The 15,924-nt window shown below is 43.7% G+C and overlaps 4 protein-coding genes across 4 annotated transcripts in view; 3 read left to right on the top strand and 1 right to left on the bottom strand.

Moving 5' to 3' along the window:
• LOC139217591 (NLR family CARD domain-containing protein 3-like) overlaps nucleotides 1-15,924 on the top strand; it is a 64,382-nt gene that overhangs the window by 6,878 nt on the left and 41,580 nt on the right. Inside the window, exon 4 of the mRNA XM_070848945.1 lies at nucleotides 11,975-12,109. Coding sequence (XP_070705046.1) covers nucleotides 11,975-12,109 — 135 coding nt within the window. The remainder of the gene's footprint in view (nucleotides 1-11,974; nucleotides 12,110-15,924) is intronic.
• LOC139217592 (NLR family CARD domain-containing protein 3-like) overlaps nucleotides 1-15,924 on the top strand; it is a 46,226-nt gene that overhangs the window by 24,819 nt on the left and 5,483 nt on the right. The window lies entirely within an intron of this gene.
• LOC139217629 (galectin-8-like) lies at nucleotides 2,424-9,809 on the bottom strand. The gene is made up of 9 exons (XM_070849002.1): nucleotides 9,644-9,809; nucleotides 8,844-8,932; nucleotides 8,434-8,644; nucleotides 6,627-6,746; nucleotides 6,470-6,520; nucleotides 5,996-6,022; nucleotides 4,912-5,000; nucleotides 4,053-4,218; nucleotides 2,424-2,820 (listed from the first exon to the last, which is right to left on the bottom strand). The coding sequence occupies exons 1-9, from the start codon at nucleotides 9,680-9,682 to the stop codon at nucleotides 2,671-2,673; spliced, it is 942 nt and encodes a 313-aa protein (XP_070705103.1). The 5' UTR covers nucleotides 9,683-9,809; the 3' UTR covers nucleotides 2,424-2,670.
• On the top strand, nucleotides 6,832-7,676 carry LOC139218258 (sericin-2-like; the record flags this gene model as incomplete). The annotated part of the gene is made up of 2 exons (XM_070849822.1): nucleotides 6,832-7,590; nucleotides 7,644-7,676. Coding segments are annotated over 2 exons (792 nt in total), but the record flags the coding sequence as incomplete, so codon positions are not given.

Below are 15,924 nucleotides of genomic sequence, written 5' to 3'. Positions count from 1 at the left end.
AAACTGTCTGACAACAACAGGACGGTGACACGGGTGGAGGAGGAGCAGCCATATCCTGATCATCCAGAGAGATTTAAGAACTACTGTCCTCAGCTGCTGTGCAGAGAAGGTCTGACTGGTCGCTGCTACTGGGAGGTGGAGTGGAGAAGAGGGGTGGATGTAGCTGTGAGTTACAGAGGAATCAAGAGGAGGGGAACTCTTACTCTGTCTGTCACAATAACAAACAAACAACCATCACCTCCTCCTCCTCCTCCTCCTCCGGTAGACTAGCAGTGTACCTGGACTGTCCTGCCGGCTCTCTGTCCTTCTACAGAGTCTCCTCTGACTCTCTGATCCACCTCCACAACTTCAGCACCACCTTCACTGAGCCTCTGTATGCTGGGTTCAGGTTCTGGTCTTATGGCTCCTCAGTGTCTCTGAGTTCTCTGTAGGACCAGAAACACTCAGAATATTAACAATCACAGTAACACACACACACACACTCAAACACACAGTAACACTCACACACACACACTCCATCACTGTCTTTGTTCACGTCTTGTTTGTACATAAAGTTTTGTTAAACCTGTTTCACAGTTTTCCAGCGTTGGACTTCGACTTCACTTAAAAAACTTGGTTTTCTGAGAATGTGAGAAAATCTTTGAAGGCTTTTCTTTAGTTTCTTGAACTTTTTCCTCAACAGTGTACTTTTATTTCTCCTGTGCTGTGATGTTGATGTAAAAATGTGGGCTCACCGGATCAAACATGAGATCACTTGGAAGGATCCATGTTGTCGTTGAATAAAATGTTGGTAGAATAAATGTTTCGGTGTCGTTCAGCTTCTGCTCTCATGTCTCCACAAACCACCAACACAAACCTGCAGGTGTTTCAGCAGAGAAAAGTTCAGACAGTAACACTTTCCAGAACGTCTCCTTTAAAACATGTTGACGATGAATTAAATCCAGGTTTTCCTGCTGGTTTCTCTGCTTCTGACTGACATGAAACCTTCTAAATCAAAGTGAACACGTTTAAACACACTGAAACATTCAGCTGCTCCTGTGAACTAAACCAAACAGCAGCTTTCTGTTTGTGTCGCTGACAGAAAGTCTTCAGTGAAACTCCACATTGAACAAAGTGAACTAACAGCACTGATGCAGAAGTGAAGTCCAGCTAATGCTGAAGATTACGTCTTCTGATCAAAGCTTCTGATTATTGATTATTATTAAAGTGACTCCACAGAAAACAGAGGCAGAATTTCATGGTGGTCAGAAACTTGGAGAAAAACCAGCGTTGGCTGTGAATCAACTAACGAACGCCTGATCATCAGACGACAAACTGCTTCATACCGTTAGCCAGCAGGCTAACAGTTTAGCTAACTGACCAACACTGATCTGGTTCTGACTCGTTCACATGTGGTTCTCCGCTCCGTTAGAAATCCAGCACACACACTAAAATATTGTCCTGTAAGAGGCTCAAACCAGTTTTCCTGCTGCCGCCCACAGCAGTGAATCCTCCTTTAACACGTCTTCTTATCAGCGTCACTGCTTCTGAACACGTCGGCTGAAACGTTGCTCCGAGATGGTTTGAAAGAAGGTTTGAGCGTCCCTGAAGTGGACGTGTGGTCGTGAACAGAATCGAGGCTCTTTCCATTCAGGACATTTAACTTTATTACCAAAGACTGAATGTACAATTTACAGTGGAAACAGGCTAAAAACATAAAAAGGTACTGACGAAGCAGCTTCGATAAGAACGGACTAAAAGGTTAAAACCAAAGCATCAAAGCAGCTTCTGAGCCAAACTTCACGCGGTCGGCTGCCGACGGCGTCTCAGCGTGAACTCGCCACCCCGGACTGAGCAGCCGTCCAGACCGGGAGCCTGGAGGCTGCGGCGCTGCGCTGCGATTGGCCCAAAGCCTCCACCAATCGAGGTGGACTTTAATCAAAGTTCATTTATTTTAATAATTATTAATTATCTTTGATAATTATTAATTATTTCTGATAGCCAAATTGAACATTACCACTTGTCAAAGCACAACACTCCTGTATTGTTAAATGTTAGAACATCAAATTTAATCAAATATAATGTCCTCGTCCGGGTTTGGGACCAGCAAAGTGTTGGTTTAGTTTCTAACCTCATGCTCCACTTAGGAGCCTCCAACAAGTCACAGTAAACATGAACCTTTTTTCATAACTACGATTCAAATGCAGTGATTTATTTCAGTGTGACAGCGAAGAAACATTAACGTTTCCATCGTGCTCTGTGAGCCGGGACGGGATCAGGTGGATCAGGTGGATCAGGTGTCCTCGGTCTACAAACACTGACTGAACATCTTTGGGTTTGTTGGACTAAATAAGTACTTTAAAGACGTCACTTGGACTCTGGCACATTAGGAGCTGCATTCATCCCAAAGCTGTGCATCCACACTGAAGAAGCCGTTCACCTGATCCACAGCAGCTTCACAAGCTCACTTTATTTGATCTGGTTACAAGCAGATGTGCCAACACTCCCATGATGCATTCTGTTTCCTCCTCTCAACAGGAAGTAGCTAACGGTTAGAGACACTGCAGAAACATGAGACAGCAGTCTGTTGGACCTTCCTGAATGTCTGGTGCTTCTCTGTGATTACAAGGGATTACTGAGCAGTTCGTACATTCAGTCTGTAAAGGTCGTTTCTCATCAGTCCGTCACCGTTCAGGAGATCTTCACGTCCAGCAGCGTGACGTCTCCCAGAACCTCCAGCTGGGTGATGCGGCTCAGGTCCCGGACTCGGTATTTGTAGTCCAGCTGGTGGACCCCGTTGACGGCGACTCTGAAGTGCTGAGAGTCACACAGGACGATCATCTGCAGAGGAAACACACCCTCATTATCATCATCATCATCATCACACTGACTCTCATCCGTCTGTCCATCTCCTGCTCCCTCACTCATGAACCAGACTCCGGTGAACAATGTGAAGTGAAAACAGGCCTCGTTTCTTCTTCTGCTGCTTTAAATGTGTTTCTAACAGGATCAGACAGGCTGCGTTTCTTCTTCTGCTGCTTTAAATGTGTTTCTAACAGGATCAAACAGGCCGTGTTTCTTCTTCTGCTGCTTTAAATGTGTTTCTAACAGGATCACACGGCCTCGTTTCTTCTTCTGCTGCTTTAAATGTGTTTCTAACAGGATCAGACAGGCCGCGTTTCTTCTTCTGCTGCTTTAAATGTGTCTCTAACAGGATCAAACAGGCCTCGTTTCTTCTTCTGCTGCTTTAAATGTGTTTCTAACAGGATCAAACGGCCTCGTTTCTTCTTCTGCTGCTTTAAATGTGTTTCTAACAGGATCAAACAGGCCTCGTTTCTTCTTCTGCTGCTTTAAATGTGTCTCTAACAGGATCAAACAGGCCTCGTTTCTTCTTCTGCTGCTTTAAATGTGTTTCTAACAGGATCAAACAGGCCGTGTTTCTTCTTCTGCTGCTTTAAATGTGTTTCTAACAGGATCAAACAGGCCTCGTTTCTTCTTCTGCTGCTTTAAATGTGTTTCTAACAGGATCAAACGGCCTCGTTTCTTCTTCTGCTGCTTTAAATGTGTTTCTAACAGGATCAAACGGCCTCGTTTCTTCTTCTGCTGCTTTAAATGTGTTTCTAACAGGATCAAACGGCCTCGTTTTTTCTTCTGCTGCTTTAAATGTGTTTCTAACAGGATCAAACAGGCCTCGTTTCTTCTTCTGCTGCTTTAAATGTGTCTCTTGGATGTACTTCCTGCTTTGTTGTGCTGCAGCTACAGACAGCAGCTAAAGTCACAGTCAGAGTGTTTCTCCATCCCAGATGAACCTCTGGTCGTCATGGTGTTAAAAACCCTCTGAGCGGCTGACGTCTGGCCTGGTGCCCCCCCATTAGAGAATAATACTGATGTGCTGCTGGAATATACCACTGACAGTCTGCAGGGGGGCTTTTATTGTGAAAACTGAGTGGATTCTCTTTGTGGTTTGTCTGTCTGACTTCCTGCCGCCTCCTCTGCTCTGAGCTGCTCCGTCAGAAACAGACCAGGAGCAAACATTAAAAAGAGTAGGCGGCTGTCTGGTGGGGGTCCGGTACCTCAAAGTATTGTCCTGCAGTGAAGGGGAAGGAGGCCAGCGTTTTCTCCTCGGGGCCCCAGCTCTTCGACAGGAAGGAGTTTCTGACAAAGACCTCTTTCTTCAGACGAGGGTTCAGATGAAGAGCGATGTCGCTGCTGCTGGACACTCGCAGGTTCACACAGAAGCTGAAACACAGAAAACGGTGAAAACACATCAAGCAGAGAAATGAAACAGAAAAAAAACATCTGATGTCCTATGATGAACGTTTCCATTTGAACTCTTTGATCCATTCACTCATTTTTCTAGTTTTGTTATGGACCAACTTGAGATGAATGAGCCCATGTTACAGTCAGCAGTGCCGCTCTCTTGCATTGGACTGAGGGCTGTCGTTACACGAACCTGACTGTTGTATGTTGGGATGTAACGCAGAGATCAGCAGCAGATGGTTTGTTACACAGAACTGTGTGATTATCATGAACTAGCTGACAGGAGATTAGATGAACCATGAGGCAAACTTCTTTAGCAGCAGCCACTGTTGATTTCAGACAAACAGTCGCTTCTTCATGTGGTCGAACCTAAACGTCGCCCACAGCTTAAGGCTGATTGGTCCGAACCGCCGTAGTTCAGCCAAAAAACTTTGACCACGGCTCCATTAAGTCTCACATGACTCTGATCTTGTGAATCCAGCTGCCTCTCAAGCTAAAAACACACCAGTATGGGCACATTACAGATTTACTGACTGTTTTAAAACTTACTTCAAACTCGTCAGGGGTGAAAAAGGAGACAGACGTTTGAATCTGAAGCGTTGGCAGGAAGTTTGTGATCAAATCGATGGTGAGGCCAGTGAAGAGTCACTGGTGTGCTGAGGTGTTGTGTACCTGTGTGCACCCTCTCTGGTTTCTCCTTTAATGGTGATGCTGCGTCCGACACTCAGCGCTTTGAGCAGCTCACCTCTGAAGGGAACGCTCTGTAGGAAAACAAGATTTCATCAGACAGAAGATCAAAACCTGATCCAGGTCTCAGACCAGCTGGACGGAGGGAAGACAAATAACTAGATGGTTGAAGACAGAAGGAAGAAATCATTTATTTTACTTCATTCTTTAACTGATCTGACTCTTAAAATCTAGAGTCCATTTTCCTGCTCTTACTTTTTAAAGTTTAAAAATGTTAAAAGCTTTTTAGGTTCTGCTGTTTCTGTAACCAAGCATCACTTTAAATGCACCAGATATAAAAGCAGTGATGATGAAGAGAGGAAGAAGGGATGATGGAAAAAGGGAGGAAGGAAGGGAAGCTGCACTTTGAGCAGGAAGGGAGTTCAGTTCAGTTCAGTTTTTTTAAAACTCTTAATTCAGAGACACAGTTTATACAGACAGTTCATGTGTGAGGGGGAATTCTCTGAAATGGGATTTATTTCTTCATTAAAGCAACAGACTTCAGAGACGTTGGAGAGTTTGGGTGTTATTCTTGTAGAAATCAGAAAATAAAGGTCTCTAATAGTTGTTTGAACTTTATTATCCAGGTAATTTGTCTGAATAGAGTGTGATGGTAGGCGACAGATATTTGGTTAACACACTGTTACTAGTCCGTAGAAATGCTGTTAGGAGACAATGGAGGAAGCAAACACCACTGACAATGTACTAAATCTAAATTATACGGCAGCTGAAAATGCAAACATGTAAACTGAGCTGCAAAGAATCCAACTGTAGTAATGATGGGACGAATGTGACTGAACTTCCAAAACTGGTTTTGATGTTATTTGCTTGTTTTTTGTTCCTGTAAAAAATGTTGCAAATAGTTTGAAAAGCAACAAAGAAACACACATTAACAGTTTTAGTTTAGTTCAGACAGGTTTCAGATCAGTTGAGAAAAATAAAGAGCACAGTTTAAAAAAAAAAAGGTGGAAAAAGCCTCAGAATCATGTTAAAAATAAAGTATCACGTGACCAACAGCAGTAAAACTTACCAAGTCGCCTGAAGAGGACATTATTGGCTGGAGGATGAACAAATAAAAAATAATTAAAACTCCAACTGCAGTGAAAAAATAATTTTAAAACAGCAAACATATTTTCTAATCTAATATTCTCTGTAGGAAATACTGGTGGTGTACCACAGGGCTCCACTTTAGGTCCTCTGTTTTTTCTGTTTACATGCTTCTCACTCTGGACATTATTTGCCAAATCTATAATTTTATGCTGATGACACAGTACACAAGTACTGTCAGCTCACAACTGGTGATCATTTGAGCTCATCAAATGAGAAATATTACAGCAAAAGGTAAAAGATGTATAATCATGTGAAATAAACAAAGCTGTGACCTCCACAGTGGTGTTTCTACTTTCTAACAATAGTGTAATATTAAGGTCACTGCTCAAAGTGACTAAATCATTCATTGGTAAAAGTTAAACTTGATTCAAAACCTTCAGAGTCAGTTGCTTACGTTCATCTCTGAATCCAGGCTGGTTCGACTCGCTGCAGGAGAAACTGAACTCTGAAAACAACAGAACATCTCATTCGTCGTCATCACACCTTTGATCACATGAAGATAAAAACACAAACTTCTGCACACAGTTTGAACAGAATCTGCAGAGACTCACGGCGCTCGGCACGACGCCGACGGCTTCAACTTTGACCTTTCCAGATATGAGCAGGGTGTCGACCCGCTCCAGCTCCAGCCTGTGCTGATACTCCAACAGGTGAGCTCCGTTCACCGCCACCTGCCGCACAGGTGCACAAGTACTGTCAGCTTCAGGTAGTACAAGAACACAAGTACTGTCAGCTTCAGGTAGTACAAGTACACAAGTACTGTCAGCTTCAGGTAGTACAAGCGCACAAGTACTGTCAGCTTCAGGTAGTACAAGCACACAAGTACTGTCAGCTTCAGGTAGTACAAGAACTCAAGTACTGTCAGCTTCAGGTAGTACAAGCACACAAGTACTGTCAGCTTCAGGTAGTACAAGAACTCAAGTACTGTCAGCTTCAGGTAGTACAAGAACACAAGTACTGTCAGCTTCAGGTAGTACAAGTGCACAAGTACTGTCAGCTTCAGGTAGTACAAGTGCACAAGTACTGTCAGCTTCAGGTAGTACAAGCACACAAGTACTGTCAGCTTCAGGTAGTACAAGAACTCAAGTACTGTCAGCTTCAGGTAGTACAAGCACACAAGTACTGTCAGCTTCAGGTAGTACAAGAACTCAAGTACTGTCAGCTTCAGGTAGTACAAGAACACAAGTACTGTCAGCTTCAGGTAGTACAAGTGCACAAGTACTGTCAGCTTCAGGTAGTACAAGTGCACAAGTACTGTCAGCTTCAGGTAGTACAAGCGCACAAGTACTGTCAGCTTCAGGTAGTACAAGCGCACAAGTACTGTCAGCTTCAGGTAGTACAAGCACACAAGTACTGTCAGCTTCAGGTAGTACAAGCACACAAGTACTGTCAGCTTCAGGTAGTACAAGTGCACAAGTACTGTCAGCTTCAGGTAGTACAAGTGCACAAGTACTGTCAGCTTCAGGTAGTACAAGCGCACAAGTACTGTCAGCTTCAGGTAGTACAAGAACACAAGTACTGTCGGCTTCAGGTAGTACAAGCGCACAAGTACTGTCGGCTTCAGGTAGTACAAGAACACAAGTACTGTCGGCTTCAGGTAGTACAAGCACACAAGTACTGTCGGCTTCAGGTAGTACAAGCACACAAGTACTGTCGGCTTCAGGTAGTACAAGCACACAAGTACTGTCGGCTTCAGGTAGTACAAGCACACAAGTACTGTCAGCTTCAGGTAGTACAAGAACACAAGTACTGTCAGCTTCAGGTAGTACAAGCACACAAGTACTGTCGGCTTCAGGTAGTACAAGAACACAAGTACTGTCAGCTTCAGGTAGTACAAGAACACAAGTACTGTCAGCTTCAGGTAGTACAAGCACACAAGTACTGTCAGCTTCAGGTAGTACAAGCACACAAGTACTGTCGGCTTCAGGTAGTACAAGAACACAAGTACTGTCAGCTTCAGGTAGTACAAGAACACAAGTACTGTCAGCTTCAGGTAGTACAAGAACACAAGTACTGTCAGCTTCAGGTAGTACAAGCACACAAGTACTGTCGGCTTCAGGTAGTACAAGCACACAAGTACTGTCGGCTTCAGGTAGTACAAGCACACAAGTACTGTCAGCTTCAGGTAGTACAAGCACACAAGTACTGTCAGCTTCAGGTAGTACAAGAACACAAGTACTGTCAGCTTCAGGTAGTACAAGTACACAAGTACTGTCGGCTTCAGGTAGTACAAGCACACAAGTACTGTCAGCTTCAGGTAGTACAAGCACACAAGTACTGTCAGCTTCAGGTAGTACAAGTACACAAGTACTGTCAGCTATCAGTAGTACTCTGAGCTTCAGGCAGCTCGTCTCTCACCTTGAACTTGTCTTTCAGGACGAGGACGATGAGCTCGAACGGCGCCCCGGCAGCGAAGGGCATCTGGTGCAGGATCTCCTCTCGGCCCCAGCGCTCCTTCTGCAGCGAGTTACAGACGACGCACATCTTCCTCTGGAACCTCGGGTTGAAGTGAAACGCCACGTCGGCCCTCGGCTTCACGCTGCCGCCGCACGCGAGGTCTACCTGGAACCTGCAAGACAGTGCAGAGGGACGACAGGTGAAGGTTTAACGTGGCCCCGCCTCCAGAAAAATAAGAACCAAGTCAAGATCACAGATGTGTTGGGATCATCTGTCCAACCTTCAGACCTTCAGGTATTTTCAATCACATGTATTGATGTTTGCAGGTGTACAACCAGGTGACTTAGAGAGTTTGAGTGACAGACTCTCACCTGTCAGCATCAGAGGGCACCGAGCCCTGAATGAGAAGCATCTCCCCTGGAACCAAACCGCCCAGGATCGTCCCAGCGAAGGGGATCATCTGTGGGGACAATAATCAATAATACTCATGAGCCTGAAAAGTTGTGTTCAGTCGTCTGTGACAGAAATTATTACCAATAATAAATAACTGTTAGCTGCAGCCCCACCTGCTGCAGTTCATTCTGTTCCACCACTTATTGATCTGACAGTACAGTTTGGTATCAGTTAGTTTGGATCAGTCACCAATAAGCTGATTTAAAGATTGTACAATAAAATAAGAACATTTCATTAAAACACTCATTCAGCTCTTCACTGAAGGCCTTTCTTCACATGGACTCTTTGTATTTCTGATACTTCCAAACTCCAGTATTAATCATGAATGTTTTAATATTTCCTCACGTATTGTCAAATGCTGTGCCGCAAAGTGACTTCATTTAAGACGGAACACGAACAATAAGGAGCCACTTTTTAATTCGGCTCCAAGCAGCGATGACAAAAACGAGCTCACGCGCAGATAAATACATATTATTAGTAGAATAATTAATGAAATAACAGTCTGCGGTCCGAACCCAAACTTTTAGAGGCACATTTTGCTGATATAAAATTATTTAGAGGATGAAATCTCCGCCCAAACCAGCGGGGATGCTGCTAAATGAGGGAAGTATTTTAGACATGATATCCATGAAAATGTCACATTAAATATTCTTTGCTTTGCGCAGCTGCTCGTGAAGAAGTTAACATGTATATCCAATGAATTATTAAAAAGTCTTACCGGGTTTAAAAACGTCTGTCTCGGGTTTGAAATCGACATTTTGGGGCAGAAAAGCTGCGATTTGAAGCTAGTTTGGACTTTTGTTTACTTCCTGCTTCAGCGCCAGAGAGGATGACGGTTACAAGGAAGAGACCCGGAAGAGACCCGGAAGAGTCAGGGAGGGAAAATACCGTCAGCACACGGACTCAAAATGTTTTCTGTCCGTCGGTGATCTTTCCTAAAAATCACCTGTTAGAAACATTACGTCATTTGTACCTTTCTCTGTGTAAACACGTATCATTAAATACAGGCGGCGGCGCGGATTGATGACGTAATGTCCTGATTGGCTGCGATGTTTTGGGCGGAGCTTCGGTCTCATGATCCCAATAATGGTTCATTCAGTCCCACGAAACACAGAATAAAGACTAAACATTAGTCTTTAATCTTACAGGGTACATTTTAATCATAACTGTTAAATTTCATATAAATAAATAGACTCTGTCCAACCTTTATTTTTCCTGCTCTTGCTGGTGAAAGAGTCAGAGAATCATGTAGTTCTCCTACCTGTCCACTAGGTGGTGGACACCAGTGACTCTCACTGGGTTTCTGCCACAGGTTGGACCAGTTTTGACGTCACTGATGTTTTTCAGACTTGGACTCTGAAGGTATGAGGATGTGACGGCGTCCTCAGATCAGATGAACACAGACACCAGGACTGACGAGGAAGGAATGAGCAGCTTCTTCTCTCCCAGTGTTTCCTCATGAAGGTGGAAAGCGTCTGTCAGTCCACCTGAAGTCAGTTCAGCAGGTGAGGCATATCTTATATATAATTAATGGGCATATCTAAAGGCAGGGTATGCAACTTACTCGGTTTTGACACTGCTGTGTGCTCCGTCTCTCCACTTTAATTCAGGACAGACAAACTCTCTCTACCCAAACTTTAAAAATAAGCTTTGCTCTGCTCTGATTCATTCAGTCCCACTAATAACAGCAGGAACATTCAGAGAAACGGAGGCCTTCATTTCTGAGACTTCAACACAAGAAATCATTCAAAATGAACTAAAAAAATCTCAAACTCAAAATTTGCTTTTAATTTCACTGGATACATGTTTATCATACCTGTTAAATTTCATTTCAATAAATAGAATCTGTCCATCCTTTATTTTTCCTGCTGTTGCTGGTGAAAGAGTCAGAGAATCATGTAGTTCTCCTACCTGTCCACTAGGTGGAGCTGACTGACCACCTGATGACCTTCAATCTGTCTGTGTGTGATTTTTTTATTTAGATACTATCGCAGTAGTTCAGCCTGATGAAGATAAATGTGTGAATAAGTTTCTGTGTCTCGTTTGGACAAACATCTTTTATTCTGGCTGTTTGTTTAAAAGGTGGGAGGAGGCTGATTTAATGAACTGATGATTTCTGGCTTGATTAGTGGGCTTTAATTTCAGGGGGAAGCATATAAACGATGAAAAGAAGAGGTCAGAGAATGGACCCTTGAGGAACCCCACACGTTATTTTTGTTTGTTCAGATTTAAAATGACCAGTCGGCACAAAGTAGTCCCACTTTTCTAACCTGTCCAACAGCATCAAATGCAAAGATTTCAGATTAAAATTGTCAATGAAATGTTCCATGTGTGGCTACTCAGGTGATGTCATTTAAAACTAGTGCAGCCTCAGTGCTGTGGTCTAAAACCAGACTGAGGGGATTATTATGCACCAAGAAAGTGTTAAGCTGCAGGAAAACAACCCTTTCAATGGCCTTTCCCACAAAAGACCAGTCTGATGTTTGTCTGTAGTCGTTTATCACTGAGGCGTCTAGATCAGGCTTTTTCTACAGAGCTTTAATAACTGCTGTCTTCAGGGCTCCAGGATCCATGTTGCTGCTGTCTGTAGTTAATCAGACGGTCAGTTAGCTCCACCTGGTGGACAGGTAGGAGAACTACACCATCTGATCAGTGGCTCCTCTGACTCTCACTGGGTTTCTGCCACAGGTTGGACCAGTTTTGACGTCACTGGTGTTTTTCAGACTTGGACTCTGAAGTGACTGAATGTGCATGTTATTATTCTCACTGTGACGTCTTCAGGTGGAACCAACAGCAGTGAGAGCCAGAAAATACTGTCAGACCTGGTTGGACAGTGAAGGAGAGCAGCTCTCAGTGTGAAGGTGGGGGCTCTGCTATGGATCAGTGTGAGGAGGGAGGCCCCCCCTCTAAAACCACCCTGTGGGGGGACCGTGACGGCCGGACCGAAGCTCAGAGGTGAGATGAGGATCTGTAACCGTCCACCATCTTCTCCATGTCAGAGCTCAGCACACCATCATTGTTCTCACTCAGAGCTCTGTGTGTGCTGAAGTCCACAGAAGCAGCACAGACCAGGACCAGGACCTGGACCTGGACCTGGACCTGGATCCAGCTGTGTGTCCCTCAGGAGTGACGATTCTATGGAGTTTCCTCTTTTTTTCAAAGGACGACTTTCCTCTGAAACACAGTGAGTCATCGTGTCACTAAAGAACAACTGGACCTTTCAGACAGTTCAAAGTGCTTCACAGGGAATAAAACACAATAAAACAGTGACAGAAACATTAGAATAACATGTAGAAGATAAAAGAAGCAGCAGAAAAACAGTTCAAGCTTCAGAGAAGATGCATTTACAAATTAAAGTTAAGAAGAACAGCAGAGACCAGATGTTCCTGTTTCCAGCTGTGTGTCAATGAGGACTGATTTTAATCTTAAACCACTTTTATTTGTTCGGCCTCTCTCATGTTCTTCTATCCTGTTTTGCTTCGTCTGTCAAAGCACTTAGTAAACTCTGTGTTTAAAGGTGGCTTCTGTTCAGGTATGTTTTTGTGTTTCCTCCACAGAGTTCATCAGGATAACTTAGATGTTCCCAGTGGTGAATCTGTGCTGCAGCATCACACAGACCTGGACTCCATATTTATGGTGAGTGGAGAAACAAGCACAGCCTCTACTGATGACTGCAACGGATGAAATGATAACAGTTCAATGATGTGACATAAAAGGTGGTTGAAGTCGAAATCAAATCCTCAATGATCTTGGCTCAAGGGACAGGTGATGAGGAGCAGTGTTTAGCCAAACAACGTGTCTGAAGGTTCCCAAATAATTGAGTTTTTGGGATGTTATTGAACATTGTTCTATTTAGGATGCGGTTCATCTCCAATGATTAAGAAACTCTATTGCCACATCTGAGATGTCTCACAAGACAAGGAGGAAAAAAGATGGAGGAAAGACAGATCAATACTTCAGTTCTCCCAAGAGACTTTTTGCCAAACATTTCCCTTACGGTCAGCGTACGATACACAACTGTAAAGAACAGCACGACTGACTAGTCTGGCTGTGAACAACTCTCCCAATATTCACACAGACACAGAAACCTTCCTCCTTCACATGAAACATGGAGGTCAGATCAGCCATTCATGTCCGAGCATGAGGGGGCTACAAATACACTGTGAGTGCAGGTGAACTGGATGTGGAGTTTGTGATAAAACAGCTAAACAGGATTAAAATACTTCACTGTGGCATTAAAGTGGAAATTCATCATGATATATTATTAGTGATGAATGAAAACATGGTACCACTGAATAAACACAAAGGCTCAGGCCTTGAATATTAGTGAAACACTAACTTGGTGCTGACTTCATCATGTAGAAAGTCACATGAACCAGCTTGACCTGCTTCGGTACGATACTGAGTTAAACGGTTCCTAATCTGGAAGACAGTGAAGCGAATAAACAGGCAGGAACGTGCAGGAACAGGATTCCTATCATATAAACTGGGTCACTGATCTACTTACTGATGGACTTCAACACATTGTAAGTGAAGCTGATCGCCTGTCAGCGACCTTCGAGCTTCTAACAACTGTCATCAGGATCATTGTGCCAGTAAGATGTTTTGTTTTCATGTCTGTGGTTTTCATCTGTGTTGACTTTCTCATCCTGAATCCTCTTTAGAAGTCCAGCTTTTTTCCTGCCAAATCCAGACACCCATCAGTTTGAACAGTTTTATTCAGTTTTAAATCTTCCCCTGGAAAAATGAGCTTTTTTCAGTGCATGAATTAACTTCATCAAATGAATCTGCTTCATCGACTGCACTGATGCCAGTTCATCCGAAATGTTGAAGAGAAAAGAACTCCTACACTTTCAATAGAAATTCTTCTGATTTACTTACCGTGTAGTGAGGACTCAAACTGTAATCTTTAAACACAGTGACTTACTTTTTGCAGACTAAACACCAGTGGCGGGCCGTTGATTTTACACCTGGGCCTTCAGTGGCGTCCTACCTGAATCAGACCACCTCTTAATACCATCATTATGACGCCACGGCTATAGAAACCATCAATATTATACAGAAAGGCAGTGTAACGGGACACTGCATCGCAGACAGGTATCTCATGTTGTGAGAATGAATGACATCACTAAAGCAAGAAACCCGATTAAAAGAATTCAACAAGTCACCAAACACTCGAACCACCGACTCGGCTCCAAACACAGAGTCGTTCAGTTGCCAACACCAGACGTTCTCAGCAACACACTCTGCTCCTCGGAGCCTGTAAGCCGAGGGTACCGCTCCTAGTTGCTGACCTGAAAGTGGCGGACGAACCCTTTTCCCGGCTGGGACAGGCTCGCTAGCTTCGGGGTGGGTCAGCATTTCCTCAAAATGTCCAGCTTTTCTTGGAAAGTCCGCCTTGAAAATGGATTTCTAAGTAGATCTGCGACCAAATGAACATCTTCTCCTCCGTCAGCCGTTGTGGGTTAAAAAAACTGCTATTAATACTTAAGATGATTATGAGATTATGATAAAGTTTTAGCTCGTGCAGGTCGCTACAGGTAAGAATCGCTAGCTTTGGCTAAGCTCTCTGCCAATCAGAGGACGTGAAAATACTGACGTCATCGTACACCTGCTAGAAGGCCCTGGGGTCACCAACTCAAAATCTGATTGGTTAAAGCAGCAGTTTCATTGTGATGTATTTTAAGCTACGGGCGCCTGCACTTTAGATCCTGAAGGCCTCAGGGCAGATTTCTTTGACCCTGGCAACACATGACGGCTGAAATATGATTGGATAAAAGCTCTAATATAGACATACACTGCTGGAAGCCCCCCAGCCCAGAGACACTGAGACACTATGAGATGAAGAGCAGAGACTATTAGGAATAATCTAAAAAGATTAATGGGAAAATATTAAAACGTAAATCAGTGATTCTGAGTTCAGGCCAGCAGAGAAGGCCTTGCTGGCCCTGACGGCCCACCACTGCTAAACACAAAACTTTACTGACAAGTTTAGTGAGTCTTAAATATCTATATCATAATAATATCATAACTATTCTTAATAATAATTATTTGGTTTTGACACTGCTGTGTGCTCCGTCTCTCCACTTTAATTCAGGACAGACAAACTCCCTCTCCCAAAACTTTAAGAAGTGAATCAGCATTTCTCTGTCATGGTTGGGCTTCCCCCACGTTCTTTTAGTATGTCTTTGATCGTTGCAGGAAAAAAAGATGATGACACCTCAACAGGCCCTCCTGGGAATTTTGGAGGATTTGGGAGAAGACGACTTTACAAAATTCAAGTGGTACCTGCAGGGAGCCCTGAAGGGCTTCCCACCAATCCCAAAGAGTCGACTGGAGAAAGCAAACAGGATGGACACAGTGGATCAGATGATGAAGACTTACTCTATAAACACCATGAAAGTGACCAAAATGGTTTTGGTTTCGATGGATCAGAATGAAGTAGTGAAGAATTTCCCATCTACCATCTCAGAACCAACAGGTAGGTCATTAGAAAGGTATTTGACAGAGTAGGAAGCTGCATATTATGCGTTCATCAACTGGACAATGATCCCAAGCAAACCTCAAAGTCCACCAAGGCTTCGGAAAAAGTCCTGGAAGACACCAGAGTGGCCGTCAGAGTCACCTGACTTCAATCCCACAGAAAATCTCTGGTGAGATTTGAAGGAGGTTGCAGCACATAAACCCAAGAATAATAGAAAACTGGAGGCTGTTGTTCATGAGGACTGAACTCTGATTCCTCAGATTAAACTAAACTAGCTAAAAGGTGCTCTACTAAGTACTAAAGATACTTGTCAGATACATTTGTTGTGCCATCTTATCACTAATGTCTAATTTTTGTTCATTCAGAGATTCTTGCTGAGTGCCAGCGGAAACTCAAGTCTACCCTGCAGAAGAGGTTCCAGAGTGTGTTTGAGGGCGTCGCCAAAGCAGGAAACCCAACGCTGCTGAACCAGATCTACACAGAGCTCCACATCACAGAGGGGGGGGCTGCAGAGG

Source organism: Pempheris klunzingeri, chromosome 18 (genome assembly GCF_042242105.1).
Source record: "Pempheris klunzingeri isolate RE-2024b chromosome 18, fPemKlu1.hap1, whole genome shotgun sequence".
In the NCBI taxonomy this organism is placed as follows: Eukaryota; Metazoa; Chordata; class Actinopteri; order Acropomatiformes; family Pempheridae; genus Pempheris; species Pempheris klunzingeri.
Note: the sequence above shows the minus strand (reverse complement) of the source record. Positions and strands in the feature narration are given on the sequence as shown.